Consider the following 19,163-nt stretch of genomic DNA (forward strand, 5'->3'; position numbering starts at 1 on the left):
AAAGGGGTGCGGTCAAGCCCACTTGTAAGTTTGCACTGCAGATGTGGTTTATGTATGACACTAAAAGGGGATGCGAGTGGTGCAATACTGCACAGGGTTTTATTTAGCACACGCAATCCTGCCAGTGATTCATCACCTGCATCCTTCCCCAAGGAGCCTCGCAGCATTTAGCACTACTGCCTCCATAAAAGCAGCCTCCTCTTCACACAACCTACCAATTCACTAAAGAGAGCAACAAAAGCAACGTCATCCCTTTTGCTTCAGTCCCGGACCCTCACAGTGCTGCTTACCTTCCAGAAGGGAGGTCAGACCAGCTGCTGGGTCTTGAGCAGGTTTATTCCTCCATCAGAGCATCTCTCTGAGGCCCTCGTGATGAGGCTGCGGTGCGAGTCCCTGGTTCTCTCCTCCTCTGAAACCTGACACCATTCTCAATGGCGGACGCTTTGTTTTGGATGGCGACTGCGTGCTGCGTCACATGACCCAGAGTCCCACCATTCACAAAAGAGAGAGTCGCACCTGCTCTCTGCTCGCCGAGGAAGAGGAGGAGGAGGGAGCGTCATCTCATCACATTTCAGCAGTTTCCCAGACCACTCAGCTTTTCAACCTCCACCAAGACCACACCTTATTGTGTGCCCATAACAGCCTTCACGTGGATCTATATGGCTCCCATTTGGTATTGTTGCGTCTTACCAGTCTTCCTCTCAGGGAATACAAGTCACTGGTCAATCCCAGGTTCTTTCAGATGACATATATGCAGACTAAGGACCATCAAGACAGAATAGGAATATTATCAAGTTTTACTAAAGCTTTAGGAGACCAGTCCTACAGTGCGCTAATACCAGCATCTAGAAGAGGTCTGAAAATCAAACGGGAAGAGACAACTTATTGAATACGAAAACAGCCCCCACCCTGCTCAGAAAGGAATACGGCTTCTTTGTTCTAATACTGATAAGGTAAAAAAGGGAGTATGCTATACTCCCACATTGAACCCATTTGGTATTGTTGCGTCTGACCAGTCTTCCTCTCAGGGAATACACGTCACTGGTCAATCCAAGGTTCTTTCAGATGACATATATGCAGAGTAAGAAGGACCATCAAGACAGAATAGGAATATTGTCAAGTTTTACTAAAGCTTAAGGAGACCAGTCCTACAGTGCGCTAATACCAACATCTAGAAGAGGTCTGAAAATCAAACGGGAAGAGACAACTTATTGAATACGAAAACAGCCCCCACCCTTCTCAGAAAGGAATACAGCCTCTTTGTTCTAATACTGTCATGACTTGGTCTTTGGGTGTTTGCTTTTCCGGGATGCAACGGAAAGTTGGCTCGGGCGAGACGGGAATGAAGGTACATGATTTATTTAATATATTAAAAAAAAAGTGCAAACGAAAAGCGCGCACAGTGGCGGAGAATAAACTATGAAACCAAAAAAGACTATAGCAAAAAAGTACAAACGAAAAGCACGCACAATGGCGGAGAACAAACTATGAAACCAAAAAGACTATAAACATGGAACAAAAACTTACTTGGCTTGGACAAAAATAGTTGCATGAAGAATGGACATGGAAAGAATGGACAGAGCATAAATGTGGTGAGGTCGTCAGAACGACAAACTGAAAAGAATGAACTTAAATACTACGGACATGATTAGTGAAAGCAGGTGCGTGACTCAAAACGTGAAACAGGTGCGTGACGTGACAGGTGAAAACTAATGGGTTGCTATGGTGACAATCAAGAGTGCACAATGAGTCCAAACGTGGAACAGGTGAAACTAATGGGGTAATCATGGAAACAAGACGAGGGAGTGAAAAGACAGAAACTAAAGAGTCCTATAACTAAACAAAACATGACTTCAAACAAAACATGATTACACAGACATGACAAATACTGATAACGTAAAAAAGGGAGTTTGCTATACTCCCACATTCCAACCCTTCAAGGTAAAGCACAGAGTTTACTTGCGAACATAAGATACAAGCAAAAACTCTTAAAATATATATGCATTCTCCACAGTATCCATTCCAGGTATCTGGGAGACTCAACAGTACCAATATTACCCCAAACGGGTCTAACCCTGGCCCCGAACCCAAATCCTCAGTGATTCCCAAACTTTTTTCCACCAAGTACTTGGTTTCTGGCTCTCCAAGCACCACCAGAAGGACCAACATTAAAATACAGTAGGTCTAAGTATTCATTAAAAACAAGGCAGAGGTTTAAATGAAGAAGTATATTTAATACTGTTGGCCACTGTATATTACACACAGTTTAAACTGTAACAGTGTTTTTCCCCTGTACAATGTCCTACCCTAATCCCTATACAATATCCTACCCTAATACCCTACTGTGCAATATTACCCTTCGAGTGCAATACATCCGACACTGATTGTTATTACTCCCTTACTCTTGTCTTGTACAGTATTTTGTATATTAGGGTTAGGGTTAGGGTTAGGGTTAGGGTTAGGGTTAGGGTTAGGGTTAGGGTTAGGGTTAACCCAGGGGTTAGGGTTAGGGTTAGGGTTAGGGTTAACCCTAACCCTAACCCTAACCCTAACCCTAACCCTAACCCTAACCCTAACCCTAACCCCAAAACTCAAAATTGCGCTTTAACGCCCCCTAGGAAAAAAAAAACTAGACTGCCTGTAACTCCCACTAGAAAGGTTGGAAAGACATGAAACAAAATTCTCTATGTAGGTCTGACTTAGACCTAGATTTCATTACTGTACATCCTTGGGCAGAAATCAACAAAAAGTTGGCAATTCCCCCTTCAAGACAAAAAAAGTACTAAAAACAGTCACTTTTGCCTCTTTGAGCTGTAATTTGACCCCTTTAACATGCTTCAAAACTCACCGAACTAAACACACACATCAGGACTGGCAAAAATTGCGATTTAATAAAAAAACCTAACCCCAACTCTCAAAATTGCGCTCTTTTTGAATAAAACGCTGAAAAAACTGCTCCTCGGAAGAAAAAAATGACAAAACTGCCTGTAACTCCCACTGGGAAGGTCGGAGAGACATGAAACAAAAACTTCTATGTAGGTCTCACTTAGACCTACATTTCGTAGATTGACAACCCCCCGCAAAAATCAACAGGAAGTTTGCTATTCCCCCTTCAAAACAATTTTTTTTGTAAAAACCGGTCACCTTCCTTCAAAAACTATCTCCTCTGAGCGCGTTTGTCGTTTCGGCTTCAAACTAACACAGGAGAGAGATTGAACCCTTGTGTATAAAAGTACAGAACAGCGTTTTTCTAACTGCTCCGGTTTTGATTTTATGACCCTTCAAAGACCCGCTGCGCTGATGCTGCTGCGCTGCTGTTTTTTTAAGATGGCTGCTTAAAAGCAGGAAGCACCAGCGTGCCCACACAATGCAGAAAAGGTAGGTACACTAGACAAAAGTCTTGGGACACTTATGACTACCACCGGACAAAAGTATTGGGACACTTATGACTACCACCGGACAAAAGTATTGGGACACTTAGGACTACCACTGGAAAAAAGTATTGGGACACCTACACTGGACAAATGTATTGTGACACTTAGGACTACAACTTGACAAAAGTATTGGGACACGTACTACTAAAACTGGACAAAAGTATTGGGACACTTAGGACTAGCACCTGCCAAATACGCGGGCCCGACCAACGCTGCTTGCAGCTTTAATTTATCTTTATTACTTCTTGTGTAATTGCCTCTTTGAGCTGTAATTTGACCCCCTTAACATGCTTCAAAACTCACTGAACTGAACACACACATCAGGACTGGCAAAAATTGCGATTTAATAAAAAAAACCTGAAAAAACTGCTCCTCGGAAGAAAAAAATGACAAAACTGCCTGTAACTCCAACTGGGAAGGTCGGAGAGACATGAAACAAAAACCTCTATGTAGGTCTCACTTAGACCTACATTTCATAGATTGACAACCCCCCGCAAAAATCAACAGGAAGTTTGCTATTCCCCCTTCAAAACAAATTTTTTTGTAAAAACCGGTCACCTTCCTTCAAAAACTATCTCCTCTGAGCGCGTTTGTCGTTTCGGCTTCAAACTAACACAGGAGAGAGATTGAACCCTTGTGTATAAAAGTACAGAACAGCGTTTTTCTAACTGCTCCGGTTTTGATTTTATGACCCTTCAAAGAACCGCTGCGCTGATGCTGCTGCGCTGCTGTTTTTTTAAGATGGCTGCTTAAAAGCAGGAAGCGCCAGCGTGCCCACACAATGCAGACAAGGTAGGTACACTACACAAAAGTCTTGGGACACTTATGACTACCACCGGACAAAAGTATTGGGACACTTATGACTACCACCGGACAAAAGTATTGGGACACTTAGGACTACCACCGGACAAAAGTATTGGGACACCTACACTGGACAAATGTATTGTGACACTTAGGACTACAACTTGACAAAAGTATTGGGACACGTACTACTAAAACTGGACAAAAGTATTGGGACACTTAGGACTAGCACCTGCCAAATACGCGGGCCCGACCAACGCTGCTTGCAGCTTTAATTTATCTTTATTACTTCTTGTGTAATTGCCTCTTTGAGCTGTAATTTGACCCCCTTAACATGCTTCAAAACTCACCGAACTGAACACACACATCAGGACTGGCAAAAATTGCGATTTAATTAAAAAAAACCTAACCCCAAATCTCAAAATTGCGCTCTAGCGCAATTTTTGAATAAAACGCTGAAAAAACTGCTCCTCGGAAGAAAAAAATGACAAAACTGCCTGTAACTCCCACTGGGAAGGAGAGACATGAAACAAAAACCTCTATGTAGGTCTCACTTAGACCTACATTTCGTAGATTGACAACCCCCCGCAAAAATCAACAGGAAGTTTGCTATTCCCCCTTCAAAACAAATTTTTTTGTAAAAACCGGTCACCTTCCTTCAAAAACTATCTCCTCTGAGCGCGTTTGTCGTTTCGGCTTCAAACTAACACAGGAGAGAGATTGAACCCTTGTGTATAAAAGTACAGAACAGCGTTTTTCTAACTGCTCCGGTTTTGATTTTATGACCCTTCAAAGAACCGCTGCGCTGCTGTTTTTTTAAGATGGCTGCTTAAAAGCAGGAAGCACCAGCGTGCCCACACAATGCAGACAAGGTAGGTACACTAGACAAAAGTATTGGGACACTTATGACTACCACCGGACAAAAGTATTGGGACACTTAGGACTACCACTGGAAAAAGGTATTGGGACACCTACACTGGACAAATGTATTGTGACACTTAGGACTACAACTTGACAAAAGTATTGGGACACGTACTACTAAAACTGGACAAAAGTATTGGGACACTTAGGACTAGCACCTGCCAAATACGCGGGCCCGACCAACGCTGCTTGCAGCTTTAATTTATCTTTATTACTTCTTGTGTAATTGCCTCTTTGAGCTGTAATTTGACCCCCTTAACATGCTTCAAAACTCACCGAACTAAACACACACATCAGGACTGGCAAAAATTGCGATTTAATAAAAAAACCTAACCCCAACTCTCAAAATTGCGCTCTTTTTGAATAAAACGCTGAAAAAACTGCTCCTCGGAAGAAAAAAATGACAAAACTGCCTGTAACTCCCACTGGGAAGGAGAGACATGAAACAAAAACCTCTATGTAGGTCTCACTTAGACCTACATTTCATAGATTGACAACCCCCCGCAAAAATCAACAGGAAGTTTGCTATTCCCCCTTCAAAACAAAATGTTTGTAAAAACCGGTCACCTTTCTTCAAACATTATCTCCTCTGAGCGCGTTTGTTGTTTCGGCTTCAAACTAACACAGGACAGAGATTGAACCCTTCTGATTAAAAGTTGGCGAAAGAGTTTTGATACCTGCTCCGGTTTTGATTTTATGACCCTTCAAAGACCCGCTGCGCTGATGCTGCTGCGCTGCTGTTTTTTTTAAGATGGCTGCTTAAAAGCAGGAAGCACCAACGTGCCCACACAATGCAGACAAGGTAGGTACACTAGACAAAAGTCTTGGGACAATTCGGACTAAAAGTAGACAAAAGTATTGGGACACTTATGACGAAAACTGAACAAAAGTATTGGGACACTTACACTGGAAAAAATTATTGGGACACTTAGGAATACCACTGAACAAAAGTATTGGGACACTTGGGACTAAAACTTGACAAAAGTATTGGGACACTTAGGATTACAACTGGACAAAAGTATTGGGACACTTAGGACTAAAACTGAACAAAAGTATTGGGACACTTAGGACTACAACTTGACAAAATTATTGAGACACTTAGGACTAAAACTGAACAAAAGTATTGGGACACTTAGGATTACAACTGGACAAAAGTATTGGGACACTTAGGACTAAAACTGAACAAAAGTATTGGGACACTTAGGATTACAACTGGACAAAAGTATTGGGACACTTAGGACTAAAACTGAACAAAAGTATTGGGACACTTAGGATTACAACTGGACAAAAGTATTGGGACACTTAGGACTAAAACTGAACAAAAGTATTGGGACACTTAGGACTACAACTTGACAAAATTATTGAGACACTTAGGACTAAAACTGAACAAAAGTATTGGGACACTTAGGACTACAACTTGACAAAAGTATTGGGACACTTAGAACTAAAACTGGACAAAAGTATTAGGACACTTAGGACTAGCACCTGCCAAAAGTATTGGGACACTTACACTGGACAAAAGTTTTGGGACACTTCTAAAACTTGACAAACGTATTGGGACACTTAGGACTAGCACCTGCCAAATATGCGGGCCCGACCAATGCTGCTTGCAGCTTTAATTTATCTTTATTACTTCTTGTGTAATTTATTTTTATCCCATATTTGTTTCCACTACTGCACCTTAAATTGGAGTCCTTAATCTCATTATATGCAAATATAATGACAATAAAGTCCATTCTATTCTATTCTAATATTTCGTTGAGTCTTTGGCGTGCCACAAGATGAAGCCCTTGCTCCAGTTCTTCGAAAAGCTATAAAGTACAAACTAGAGTTGTCCCAATATTTTGGTACCGGTACCGGTACCAAAATATTGATACTTTTCGATACCTTTTGATACTTTTCGGAATAAAGGTGACCGCAAAAAAATGGCATTATTGGCTTTATTTTAACAAAAAATCTTAGGGTACATAAACATATGTTTGTTATTGTAATTTAGTCCTTAAATAAAATAGTGAACTTGTCTTTTAGTAGTAAGTAAACAAACAAAGACTCCTAATTGTCATGACTTGGACTATGGAGTTTTTGTTTTCCCAAGATGCAAGAGAATTTGGATCGGACATGGCTTGAAGGTGGGTACATGATTTATTTATCCAAAAAAAAAAAGAATAACGAAAAGCGCGCACTTTGGCGGAGGTAAAAAAAACTTGGCGAATGAAAACAAAACTTGCACAAAGGCAGAAACTGAACACGAAATAAAAACACTTACTGTGGCATGGGATCGTGAACAGGGCTTGAAACGAGGGGATAGCAGGTTTAGAAAAGATATGACTCCAGGACGAACGACAGAAAATGAAAAGCTTAAATAACACAGACATGATTAACGAAAACAGGTGCGTGACTCAAAACGTGAGACGGGTGCGTGACGTGACAGGTGAAAACTAATGGTTGCTATGGTGACAAACAAGAGTGCACAATGAGTCCAAACGTGGAACAGGTGAAACTAATGGGGTAATCATGGAAACAAGACAAGGGAGTGAAAAGACAGAAACTAAAGAGTCCTATAACTAAACTAAACATGACTTAAAACAAAACATGATTACACAGACATGACACTAATTAGTCATATTCAGTAACATATTGTGTCATTTATGCACCTATTATTTTGTACACATTATAAAGGACAAGCTGTAAAAATGAATTATAAATCCACTTGTTCATTTACTGTTAATATCTGCTTATTTTCTCTTTCAACATGTTCTATCTACACTTCTGTTAAAATGTAATAATCACTTATTCTTCTGTTGTTTGGTGATTTTTTGAGTTTATAAACATGGGAACGCCTCAGGATCCCCCGGGAGGAGCTGGACCAAGTGGCTGGGGAGAGGGAAGTCTGGGCTTCCCTGCTTAGGCTGCTGCCCCCGCGACCCGACCTCGGATAAGCGGATGGATGAATTTTGTGAACTGAATTTGTTATTTGTCTTAAATGTACTTAAAATACTTTGAATCAATCCATGATACTTTAACAACCTTCAATTCTTTCAACCTTTGAGCCTGACATGCATGTTGTAGGACTGGCCAAAAGTTGGCAGGTATGGTGAGGTTATAAAGCTTTTGCCTGTTAAAGAAAGGAGACTGATCCAATGCAGCACAGACTTTCGGGGGGGGGGTGCAAAGTAAAAGAATGCCACATGCAAAGTAATCCAACAAAACAGTAGAGAGGAAGGACGTCACCAAAAAGGGAAAGGACCTCACCGGGGGAAGTCTTCATCCTGCCACTCGTCCTTGACTTCCATGTTCTCCATTCTCAGAGTGGCTTCCGTGGTGCCCATCCCTTCTGTGAGGAGAGCACAGTGTCAACGCACACATGGATGTCAAAACCAGCATTTACGGGGACAAATGACACGCACACAACTCAGAGAGACACATTGCGGAAGTTTCCCGGACACATTTTCCCCTGGAATTCATCCAGATTTCTCTTCAGGAGAGGGGGGGGGGGGACTCCTGTGGGTCACATGCTTCTACTTCTACCCCACTGGCCACTCAGGAGCACATGTGAGAGGCATGTGATGGAGATGTTCAAACCTCCTTTATTTACTTCACGCATCGTCATGTTGTGGTGTAGGGTTTGTCGGAGGCAGATATTTACATACAAAGGAAATGCAAAATTTGCTTTCGTCAGAAAACATGACTTTGGACCACTCAGCAGCAGTCCAGCTCTTTTTTTCCTTAGCCCAGGTGAGACGCTTTTCGCGCTGTTTCTTGGTCAACAGTGGCTTGACACGAGGTATGCGGCAGTTGAAACCCATGTCTTTCAAGCGTCTCTTGGTGGTGGATCTTGAAGCACTGACTCCAGCAGCTGTCCACTCCTTCTGAATCTCCCCCACATTTTTGAATGGTTTTTTTTTCCACAATCTTGACCAGGGCGCGGTGATCCCTATCGCTTGTACACTTTTTCTGACCACAGTTTTTCCTTCCCTTTGCCTCTCCATTAATGTGTTTGGACACAGAGCTCTGAGAACAGCCAGCCTCTTCAGCAATAACCTTTTGTGTCTTTCCCTCCTTGTGCAATGTGTCGATGGTTGCCTTTTGGACAGCTGTCAAATCTGAAGTCTTCCCCATGTTTGTGTAGGCTTCAGAACTGGACTGAGAGACCATTTAAAGCCCTTTGCAGGTGTTTTGAGTTAATCAGCTGATTAGTTTGTGGCACCAGGTGTCTTCAAAATTTAACCCTTACACAATATTCTAATTTTGTGACACACGGAATTTTGGATTTTCATTTGTTGCCACTTCAAATCATCAAAATTAAATGAAATAAACATTTGAATGCATCAGTCTGTGTGCAATGAATAAATATAATGTACAAGTTACACCTTTTGAATGCAATTACTGAAATAAATCAAGTTTTTCAAAATATTCTAATTTACTGGCTTTTACCTGTATATCCGAATTTAAGTTGTACTTCTTCCATTTCTTTGTCATATTTGAAAACAGCTTGTCTTTTCCACTTCTTCTCTTTCTGCTCTGTCAGCAAGCAAACTGTGTGTGTTAACCTTGAGTTCTTTGGAATGTATTATGGCTAGGGAGACGTTGTGCTTGTGTTATGGCTAGGGAGGGGGAAGGAAAGAGAGGTTTTTGGCGTTGGGAAGACAGACCATTTTGGAAGGCGCAATAGAATGTTCGATGGTTAGACTGGTCTCAATCAATGTATATTGGCAAAGCTTTGAGAATATACAACAAAATACTTATTCTGTCTCTGGTGGTTTTTCAACTCAGCTTTAAGTGTCGGAAAGAACTTGGGAGCGAATTGTGACTTGAATTCCCTGGGAGGAACAACTGGTCCAAAACGCAACACTACGCAGATGACATCTGCCTGTTGGCAGATCGTGTGGAACAGGCACAGGAACTCCTAAACAGAGTGGAGGTGGAATGTGCCAGGGTTGGCCTCAGACTGAATGCAAAGAATACTGAGGTAATCACCTATAACCTACACATGGACCACACGCCATAACAACATCAGATGGCAACGCTCTGCGAGAGGTCAATGACTTCAAGTACTTGGGTTCCTGGATGAACTCCACAGAACAAGACCTTAAGGTCAGGAAGGCACTAGCGTGGAGGGCCCTGAACGGTATGTCAAGAGTTTGGTGCTCGAAGCTCCCTCGACACAAAGGTGAGTCTATTCCACGCCACTGTGGAGTCTGTCCTCCTGCATGGCTCCGAAAGCTGGACCCTGACGCCCACCCTGCAGAAGTCCCTATATGGGTACTACACCAGAATGATACGAGCTGTTCTGAATGTGGACCAGAACATCCACATCACCAACAAGGACTTGTACGGGCAACTGCCGAGGCTCAGCAAGAAGGTAACAGCTAAGGAGGATGAGGCTGGCCGGCCACTGCCACAGACATTGGGAGCTTCCGGCCAGTAGGCTGGTCCTATGGGAACCAACATCGATCGCGAGGACGTCCCGCGCTAACGTACGTGGACATCCTGAAGAAAGATGAGGGATCTGAAAGCTCTACGGAGCTGGCCCGGTGTATGGAGAACCGGAATGATTGGAGACTCCGATGGAAGCTCGTCTGAGGACGACTGAGAGAGAGACTGAGGGTGAGACTGAGAGAGAGAGATTTTTATCGCATTGCCAAAACCGATAAGGTAACAGGTAACAGCTAAGGAGGATGAGGCTGGCCGGCCACTGCCACAGACATTGGGAGCTTCCGGCCAGCAGGCTGGTCCTATGGGAACCAACATCGATCGCGAGGACGTCCCGCGCTAACGTACGTGGACATCCTGAAGAAAGATGCGGGAGCTGAAAGCTCTACGGAGCTGGCCGGGTGTATGGAGAACCGGAATGATTGGAGACTCCGATGGAAGCTTGTCTGAGGACGACTGAGAGAGAGACTGAGAGAGAGAGATTTTTATCGCATCGCCAAAACCGGAGGAATAATGTCTAAATCAGACTTAGAAAGACTGACCCGTGCCTTTGTCTCCAGCAGGTTAGACTACTGCAATGGCTTTCTCACTGAGCTGTCAAGCAGCTGCAGTACACCCAGATTTCTGCTGCTCGAGTCCTGACTAGAAGCAGGAAATGCGACCACATTAGTCCAGCGCTTAGGTCACTGCACTGGCTTCCTGTTGCTCAGACAATAGACTTTAAAACAGCTCTACTTGTGTCTTTCCATGGTCTGTGCCAAAGTGCATCTCCGACACGTTGGAACCGTGTGAACCACCTCCAGCTCTGAGAACCTCGGGCAGTGGTCTCGTCAGGACCAAACCATGGTGAAACTGCTTTACAGTTTTATGCTCCTGAAATGTGGAATAGTCTTCCTGAAGACGTGAGACGGGCCTCAACGTTGGCAATGTTCAATTCCAAGCTGAAAACACTTTTATTCAATTGTGCATATGACAACTGAAATTATTTTTAATGGCACTCTTTGATTGATTTTAATTCATTATGATTGTTTTTATGATTTCATATTTTCCCTTCTTTTAATTTTCTGTAAAGCACTTTGGATTGCTTCGTGTACGAATTGCGCTCTCTAAATAAAATTGCCTTGCCTTGCCGATGCCCGCATCCAGTTGGTACACCCGGATGTGGACAATTAGGTCGTCACCAAACACCGCGTGTAACAAACTCATCTGTTTGCTTGCCTGTCAATCGATTGGCTGACCTGCAAAATAATCCACCAAGAGACCATAGAAAGTTGTGAGTGCCAGCACTCTGATGAAGAAGGTGAGAAATTGGGGTGCACAAAAAAATCGATTCACAACAGAATCGTGATTCTTATTCATCCTGATTATGAATCAATTAATAATTTTCCAAAATCGATTAAAAAAATACATGAAGAATACATTTATTTATTTATTTATTTTTTTTATAAGAATACATTTTGACAAATATGGTTTTAGGCCATCTTCTTGCAACCAGAAGGTGCCTTTCTTAACTGTACCTGTTTTGAAAAAGTCTCATTATAATCAATCCATCCATCCATCTTCTTCCGCTTATCCGAGGTCGGGTCGCGGGGGCAGCAGCCTAAGCAGGGAAGCCCAGACTTCCCTCTCCCCAGCCACTTCGTCCAGCTCTTCCTGTGGGACCCCGAGGCGTTCCCAGGCCAGCCGGGAGACATAGTCTTCCCAACGTGTCCTGGGTCTTCCCCGCGGCCTCCTACCGGTCGGACGTGCCCTAAACACCTCCCTAGGGAGGCGTTCGGGTGGCATCCTGACCAGATGCCCGAACCACCTCATCTGGCTCCTCTCGATGTGGAGGAGCAGCGGCTTTACTTTGAGCTCCCCCCGGATGGCAGAGCTTCTCACCCTATCTCTAAGGGAGAGCCCCGCCACCCGTCGGAGGAAACTCATTTCGGCCGCTTGTACCCGTGATCTTGTCCTTTCGGTCATAACCCAAAGCTCATGACCATAGGTGAGGATGGGAACGTAGCTCGACCGGTAAATTGAGAGCTTTGCCTTCCGGCTCAGCTCCTTCTTCACCACAACGGATCGATACAGTGTCCGCATTACTGAAGACGCCGCACCGATCCGCCTGTCGATCTCACGATCCACTCTTCCCTCACTCGTGAACAAGACTCCGAGGTACTTGAACTCCTCCACTTGGGGCAAGATCTCCTCCCCAACCCGGAGATGGCACTCCACCCTTTTCCGGGCAAGAACCATGGACTCGGACTTGGAGGTGCTGATTCTCATCCCAGTCGCTTCACACTCGGCTGCGAACCGATCCAGTGAGAGCTGAAGATCCTGGCCAGATGAAGCCATCAGGACCACATCATCTGCAAAAAGCAGAGACCTAATCCTGCAGCCACCAAACCAGATCCCCTCAACGCCTTGACTGCGCCTAGAAATTCTGTCCATAAAAGTTATGAACAGAATCGGTGACAAAGGGCAGCCTTGGCGGAGTCCAACCCTCACTGGAAACGTGTCCGACTTACTACCGGCAATGCGGACCAAGCTCTGGCACTGATCATACAGGGAGCGGACCGCCACAATCAGACAGTCCGATACCCCGTACTCTCTGAGCACTCCCCACAGGACTTCCCGAGGGACACGGTCGAATGCCTTCTCCAAGTCCACAAAACACATGTAGACTGGTTGGGCAAACTCCCATGCACCCTCAAGGACCCTGCCGAGAGTATAGAGCTGGTCCACAGTTCCACGACCAGGACGAAAACCACACTGTTCCTCTTGAATCCGAGGTTCGACTATCCGGCGTAGCCTCCTCTCCAGTACACCTGAATAGACCTTACCGGGAAGGCTGAGGAGTGTGATCCCACGATAGTTAGAACACACCCTCCGGTTCCCCTTCTTAAAGAGAGGAACCACCACCCCGGTCTGCCAATCCAGAGGTACCGCCCCCGATGTCCACGCGATGCTGCAGAGTCTTGTCAACCAAGACAGCCCCACAGCATCCAGAGCCTTAAGGAACTCCGGGCGGATCTCATCTACCCCCGGGGCCTTGCCACCGAGGAGCTTTTTAACTACCTCAGCAACCTCAGCCCCAGAAATAGGAGAGCCCACCACAGACTCCCCAGGCACTGCTTCCTCATAGGAAGACGTGTTGGTGGGATTGAGGAGGTCTTCGAAGTATTCCCTCCACCGATCCACAACATCCGCAGTCGAGGTCAGCAGAACACCATCCTCGCCATACACGGTGTTGACACTGCACTGCTTCCCTTTCCTCATTATAATCATTATACCAAATAATACATTGCGAGAATTGGCTTGAATCGATTCTGGATCGATTCTCAAACCCAGGAATCGGAATCGGATTGAATTGTCAACATTGACACCCCTGGTGGGAGACACTATTGGTTTCCAGAAAGGATATTGTTGCAAAGTACAAAAATAAAACTCCCTGCTTCCCTCTTTTATAAAATTATAAATAATAATAATATTATAATAATAATATAATAATATAAATAATATAATAATAATAATAATAATAATAATAATAATAATAATAATAATAATATAAATAATATTATTAAAAATAAAACTCCCTGCTTCCCTCTTTTAGAATGCAAATAATGATTCCTAATTCAAAAAGCCAAGTACAGATTTTATATTGCAAATATTAATTCATAATTCAAAAAGTCACGTACAGATTTAGCAAACAGTAAAAAAAGATTTACCTTCAAACCAAGGCGAGGCTTTTGTACGCAACAAAAAAATGTCTTCAATGCCTCCAAAAAAATGTTCTTGTTCACGTCAAAGAAAGCTAAAAACAACATTATCAAAGCCATGATGTGCATTTATGAGTCAGTGTTAAAAGTAAAAAAAAAAAAAATAAAATAAATGACTTTTTTTCAAAACTTTTATGAGTGGGACCCTTTTGGGTCCCAAAGAATTTTAGTGGGATTTTTTTTCAACTGTCATTGCACAAAAAACAATAATGAATTAAAATGTTGTGAATTATTGACCTATTTAATTACTTCACATCAAATATTTTTAAATTTGGTGGGGGGAAATATTTTCTATTTAGTGGTTTTGCCATAAAAACTGGGTTTTCTTGTGAAACAATGGGCATAAACAGGCCCGGCCCTAACCAATCTGGCGCCCTAGGCAAGATTTTAGGTGGCGCCCCCCCACATCGGCAGTGAAGTGTATATACTCACAAGAAACCGAATAGCTTTGTCTTTGACCTTTTTTTTTTACTTACAACTATATATAATATATAAAGGGGTGGAAAAGTGACTATTACCTGCAGGGCAAACATTAGCTAACCAGAAGGCAATAACAATGTAAACAAAAAACACCTGCTTAAAAGATCTAATACAATTGTCCCTAAGGAATGTAAGGTGGGAGTACTGTAATTACCTAACGTTACATTATTATTTTCCATAACAATTTAGCCCCCTCCACAATATTAACCCGACGTTAAAACAGATTATAGATTAGCAATTGCCGAATCATGTAACATTAGCTTAATGCTAAAAAGCCAGGTTACTATCACATTCTGTAACAGACAAATAATTTCATGTAGGCTAACGTTACCTACCTGCTACCTCTGTCTTTTCTCGTTTCTCCTCCTCTTCTTTTCTCTTTTTTCTTCCCTGGGCACCTGACAGTTTTGGCCGTTTTGACATCTTGTGTTGATTTTTTGATGTGGTGATGTCCAAAAAGAGTCATGATACGGGAAGGGAGGGGGCGCACGGTGCGGGGGGTTCCCCCCGGTGGGGGGGGGGGGCGTAATGTTGTAACAAATAATATTTCTATTAAATAGGCTTTACTTTGCATTTTAATTAACGTGGGATTATTTTTTGTATTTAGAAATAATAGTACCAACTTTTATTTTATTTATTTTTTCTCCAACATTTGTGGCACTGGCGTGGCGCCCCCTGGTGGACGGCGCCCTTAGCATTTGCCTATACGGCCTATGCCACGGGCCGGCCCTGGGCATAAAACATCATACATGGGGTCATGTTCACAAACAAGTGGAATAAAAGAGCAAACAGGTCAAATGTGACGGGGAAAAAAGTTGCAATTTTGACTGTAATAATAATAACACAACGCTGCCATGCAGGATGTTTTTTCTTTAAAGCTATCATTGCTAAAAAAAATAGTAATAATGTAATAATGAATCAAAATCAATGTTGTTATGAAATATTGACCTACTCAGTGATCTAATTGCTTCACATGAAGTATTCCACTTTTAAATGTCTTTTGGGCAAAAATATCGCATATATTGTGTGTTTGTCATATAAAAACATGTTTTCTTTGACATAAAGGGCACAAAACAAACAAAAAAAAACTAAGAAATGTATAAAAACTTCTAATCAATGAAGAGATTTGAAGTGGATCCAGAGACTAAGTTTTGAAAATGCATGACTTATTTTGAGCACCTTTGTGAGTGGGACCTTTTTGGATCCCCCAAAAATTTTGTGGGATTTTTTTTTAATCGCTCAAAAATAGTAATTAATTAATATCAATGTTGCTATGAATTATTGACTTATTTAAGCACGACATGCTTCCATATGTTGAAAAGCTCTATGGAGATGATGATTTCATGATCTGGCACCTGCCCACAGTGCCAAAACCACCAGTAACTGGTGTACTGACCATGGCATTACTGTCCCCCATTGGCCTGCCAACTCCCCTGACCTGAACCCCATAGAGAATTTGTGGGGTATTGTGAAGAAGAAGCTGAAAGACACCAGACCCAATAATGCAAATAAGCTAAAGGCCGCTATTGAAGCATGCATAACACCTCAGCAATGCCACAGGCTGATTGCCTCCATGCCACGCCACTTTGATGGAATAATCGGTGCAAAAGGATTCCCAACCAAGTACTGAGTGCATTAATTGACATTTTCAAATGTTTGATTTTGTTTTGCTGTTATAAATCTTTTTTTTTTACTTGGTCTGAGGAAATATTCTAATTTTTTGAGATGGGATTTTTGAGTTTTTTTAAGCTGTATGCCATAATCAGCAATATTAAAATAATAAAAGGCTTGCAATATTTCAGTTGATGTGTAATGAATCCAGAATGTATGACATGTTTGTTTTTTTAATTGCATTACAGAAAATTAAGAACTTTATCACAATATTCTAATTTTCTGAGACAGTCCTGTGTGTATATATATATATATATATATATATATATATATATATATATATATATATATATATATATATATATATATATATATATATATATATATATATATACACGTTTTGTTTTTGTTTTTTGTTTTTTTTCTTTGACATAAAGGGCATAAAACAAACAAAAAAACAAACAAAATATGTATAAAAACTTATAATCGATGAACATATCTGAAGTTGATCTAGAGACTTAAGTTTTGAAAGTGAAAAAAAAATCTATGACTTATTTTTAACACTTTTGTGAGTGGGATCTTTTTGGATCCCCAAGAAATTTACATTTTTGGGAGTTAAATATTGCATATTTTGTGTTTTTGCCATAAAAAAATGGGTTTTCTTTTACTTTACTTTACTTTTTTTTTTTTCAAAGGGCATAACACGTATAAAAATATATATATATATATATATTGTGCTTTATATTGACGGATAAACCTAAATTTGATCTAAAGAGTTAGGTGTTTAAAAAAAATTACAAATAATAATAATAATAATAATAATAATAATAATAATAATAAGTACATTTAAAAAAATAAATTAAATAAAAAAAATAAAAATAAACAAAAACAAAAAATTAATATATATATATGTATATATTGTGCTTTATATTGACGGATAAACCTAAATTTGATCTAAAGAGTTAGGTGTTTAAAAAAAATTACAAATAATAATTATAATAATAATAATAATAATAATAATAATAATAAGTACATTTAAAAAAATAAATTAAATAAAAATATATAAAAAAAATAAAAAAATAAAAATAAACAAAAACAAAAAATTAATATATATATATATATATATATATATATATATATTGTGCTTTATATTGACGGATAAACCTAAATTTGATCTAAAGAGTTAGGTGTTTAAAAAAAATTACAAATAATAATAATAATAATAATAATAATAATAATAATAATAATAATAATAATAAATAAATAAATTAAATAAAAATATTTTAAAAAATAAAAAAAATAAAAATAAACAAAAACAAAAAATTAATATATATATATATATGTATATATATATATATATATATATATATATATATATATATATATATATATATATATATATATATGGCTTATTTTTTTTATTATTTTTAGGACTGAGACCCGTCCGGGTACCCAAGACCAAACTTGAGTCGAGCCATAAAGTAAAAAAAATATATACATTTAATTTGTATTGGTTTTAAAAATTAAAAATATCAATGCTAGCATGCTTTAATTTTTCAGTGTGCGGTCTTCAGTGGAAAAAGTTTGGACACCCCTGGTTTAGGACATATATATTATATTTACAGTAAATTGATTGTTAAGAGGAAACATGCTGTTGGTACTCCACCCACTTCCTGCTGTTGAATTAGTGTAAAATGAAAAAGAATGGCCCAAAGTGCTGTCATGTCAAAGACTTATATGCAGCACATATAAGTCTTCCATATAACCTTTGACCTATATGCCAGTGCAAGTACTCACATGAGATGTCCGTGATCCCCTTGGAAATGCTCTGACCTCCTTTCTTCTCACTCCCAGGAGCAAAGATTGGTTTGCACCCGGACACAAGCGCATAGGTCTGCTCTGGCCTTAATTGACATGCAACAACACAAGCCGGCCGTGTCCTCGAAGTCGGACGTTAGCCAGCAGCAGGTGCTGGAGGACAGGGGGCACCTCTGTGCTGGAGGACCCCCGCCCTCAGCTCCCTCCTTGTCTCCTCTCCTGTATGTCTTCGTCCACCTTTGGACTATATTTCAATGGATCTTCTTGCCTGCCAAATAGTCCGAGTTCACCTAACCCCGCCTGAAGCATCCCGATCCTTCCGTGGGAGCATCTTAATCCTGTAGTGACTCGGGCAAAATAAGCAGTGTGATGATCCTGCAGTGGTTCTCCACGTCGCTGGTGTTCCCTGGCAACAGCATCCCGCCCCCCCCTCCCTTTCACACCCACTGGCCCAACCCTCAAATCCCCTCTGCAACATCCATTATTCAGCTCCACTCAGCCAATGACAACAGCCCTGGACTAAATGCAGTTGACTGCACAATAAATCTACATCAAGGTGTACAGTACAGTAAGAAAAACTATGTTTTGTCATTTTGCTTTGTGAACCTTTCTTTAATGTTATTTTGCCAGTAAATTCATATATGTGTCTTGTTATCTGCAACTCATGCAAGTGGAAATGTGAGGTTTGTGAACGAGTCGAGTCTTTTGAACGACTCCTTTAAGTGAACCCATTCGCAGTTGTGTTTGCGAGCTCGGGAGGTCAATTTGTGTTTTTATTTATTTATTTTATATATTTATATATATTATATTTATTTATATTTATTATTCAAAAAAATTTTGGGGGGGAAACATATTGCATATTTTTTGCCATATAAAAACAAAACATTTTCTTTGCCATAAAGGG

The 19,163-nt window shown here is 40.9% G+C and overlaps 1 protein-coding gene across 6 annotated transcripts in view; it reads right to left on the bottom strand.

The window, feature by feature from the left end:
• atcaya (ATCAY kinesin light chain interacting caytaxin a) overlaps window positions 1–18,658 on the bottom strand; it is a 57,737-nt gene extending 39,079 nt beyond the window's left edge. For 2 of the 6 annotated variants that reach the window (XM_061976284.2, XM_072914587.1), the window contains exons 1-2: window positions 18,239–18,658; window positions 8,409–8,490 (exon numbers count right to left, since the gene is read on the bottom strand). In XM_061976284.2, coding sequence (XP_061832268.1) covers window positions 8,409–8,485 — 77 coding nt within the window. In that variant the 5' untranslated portion in view covers window positions 8,486–8,490; window positions 18,239–18,658. Of the gene's footprint in view, window positions 1–290; window positions 439–8,408; window positions 8,491–14,299; window positions 14,332–18,238 lie in introns of those variants that run through there. The other 4 variants (XM_061976282.2, XM_061976280.2, XM_061976281.2 and 1 more) reach the window with 4 other exon arrangements.
• Window positions 18,659–19,163: the final 505 nt, after the last annotated feature.

Source organism: Nerophis lumbriciformis, linkage group LG14, assembly GCF_033978685.3.
Source record: "Nerophis lumbriciformis linkage group LG14, RoL_Nlum_v2.1, whole genome shotgun sequence".
Taxonomy (NCBI): Eukaryota; Metazoa; Chordata; class Actinopteri; order Syngnathiformes; family Syngnathidae; genus Nerophis; species Nerophis lumbriciformis.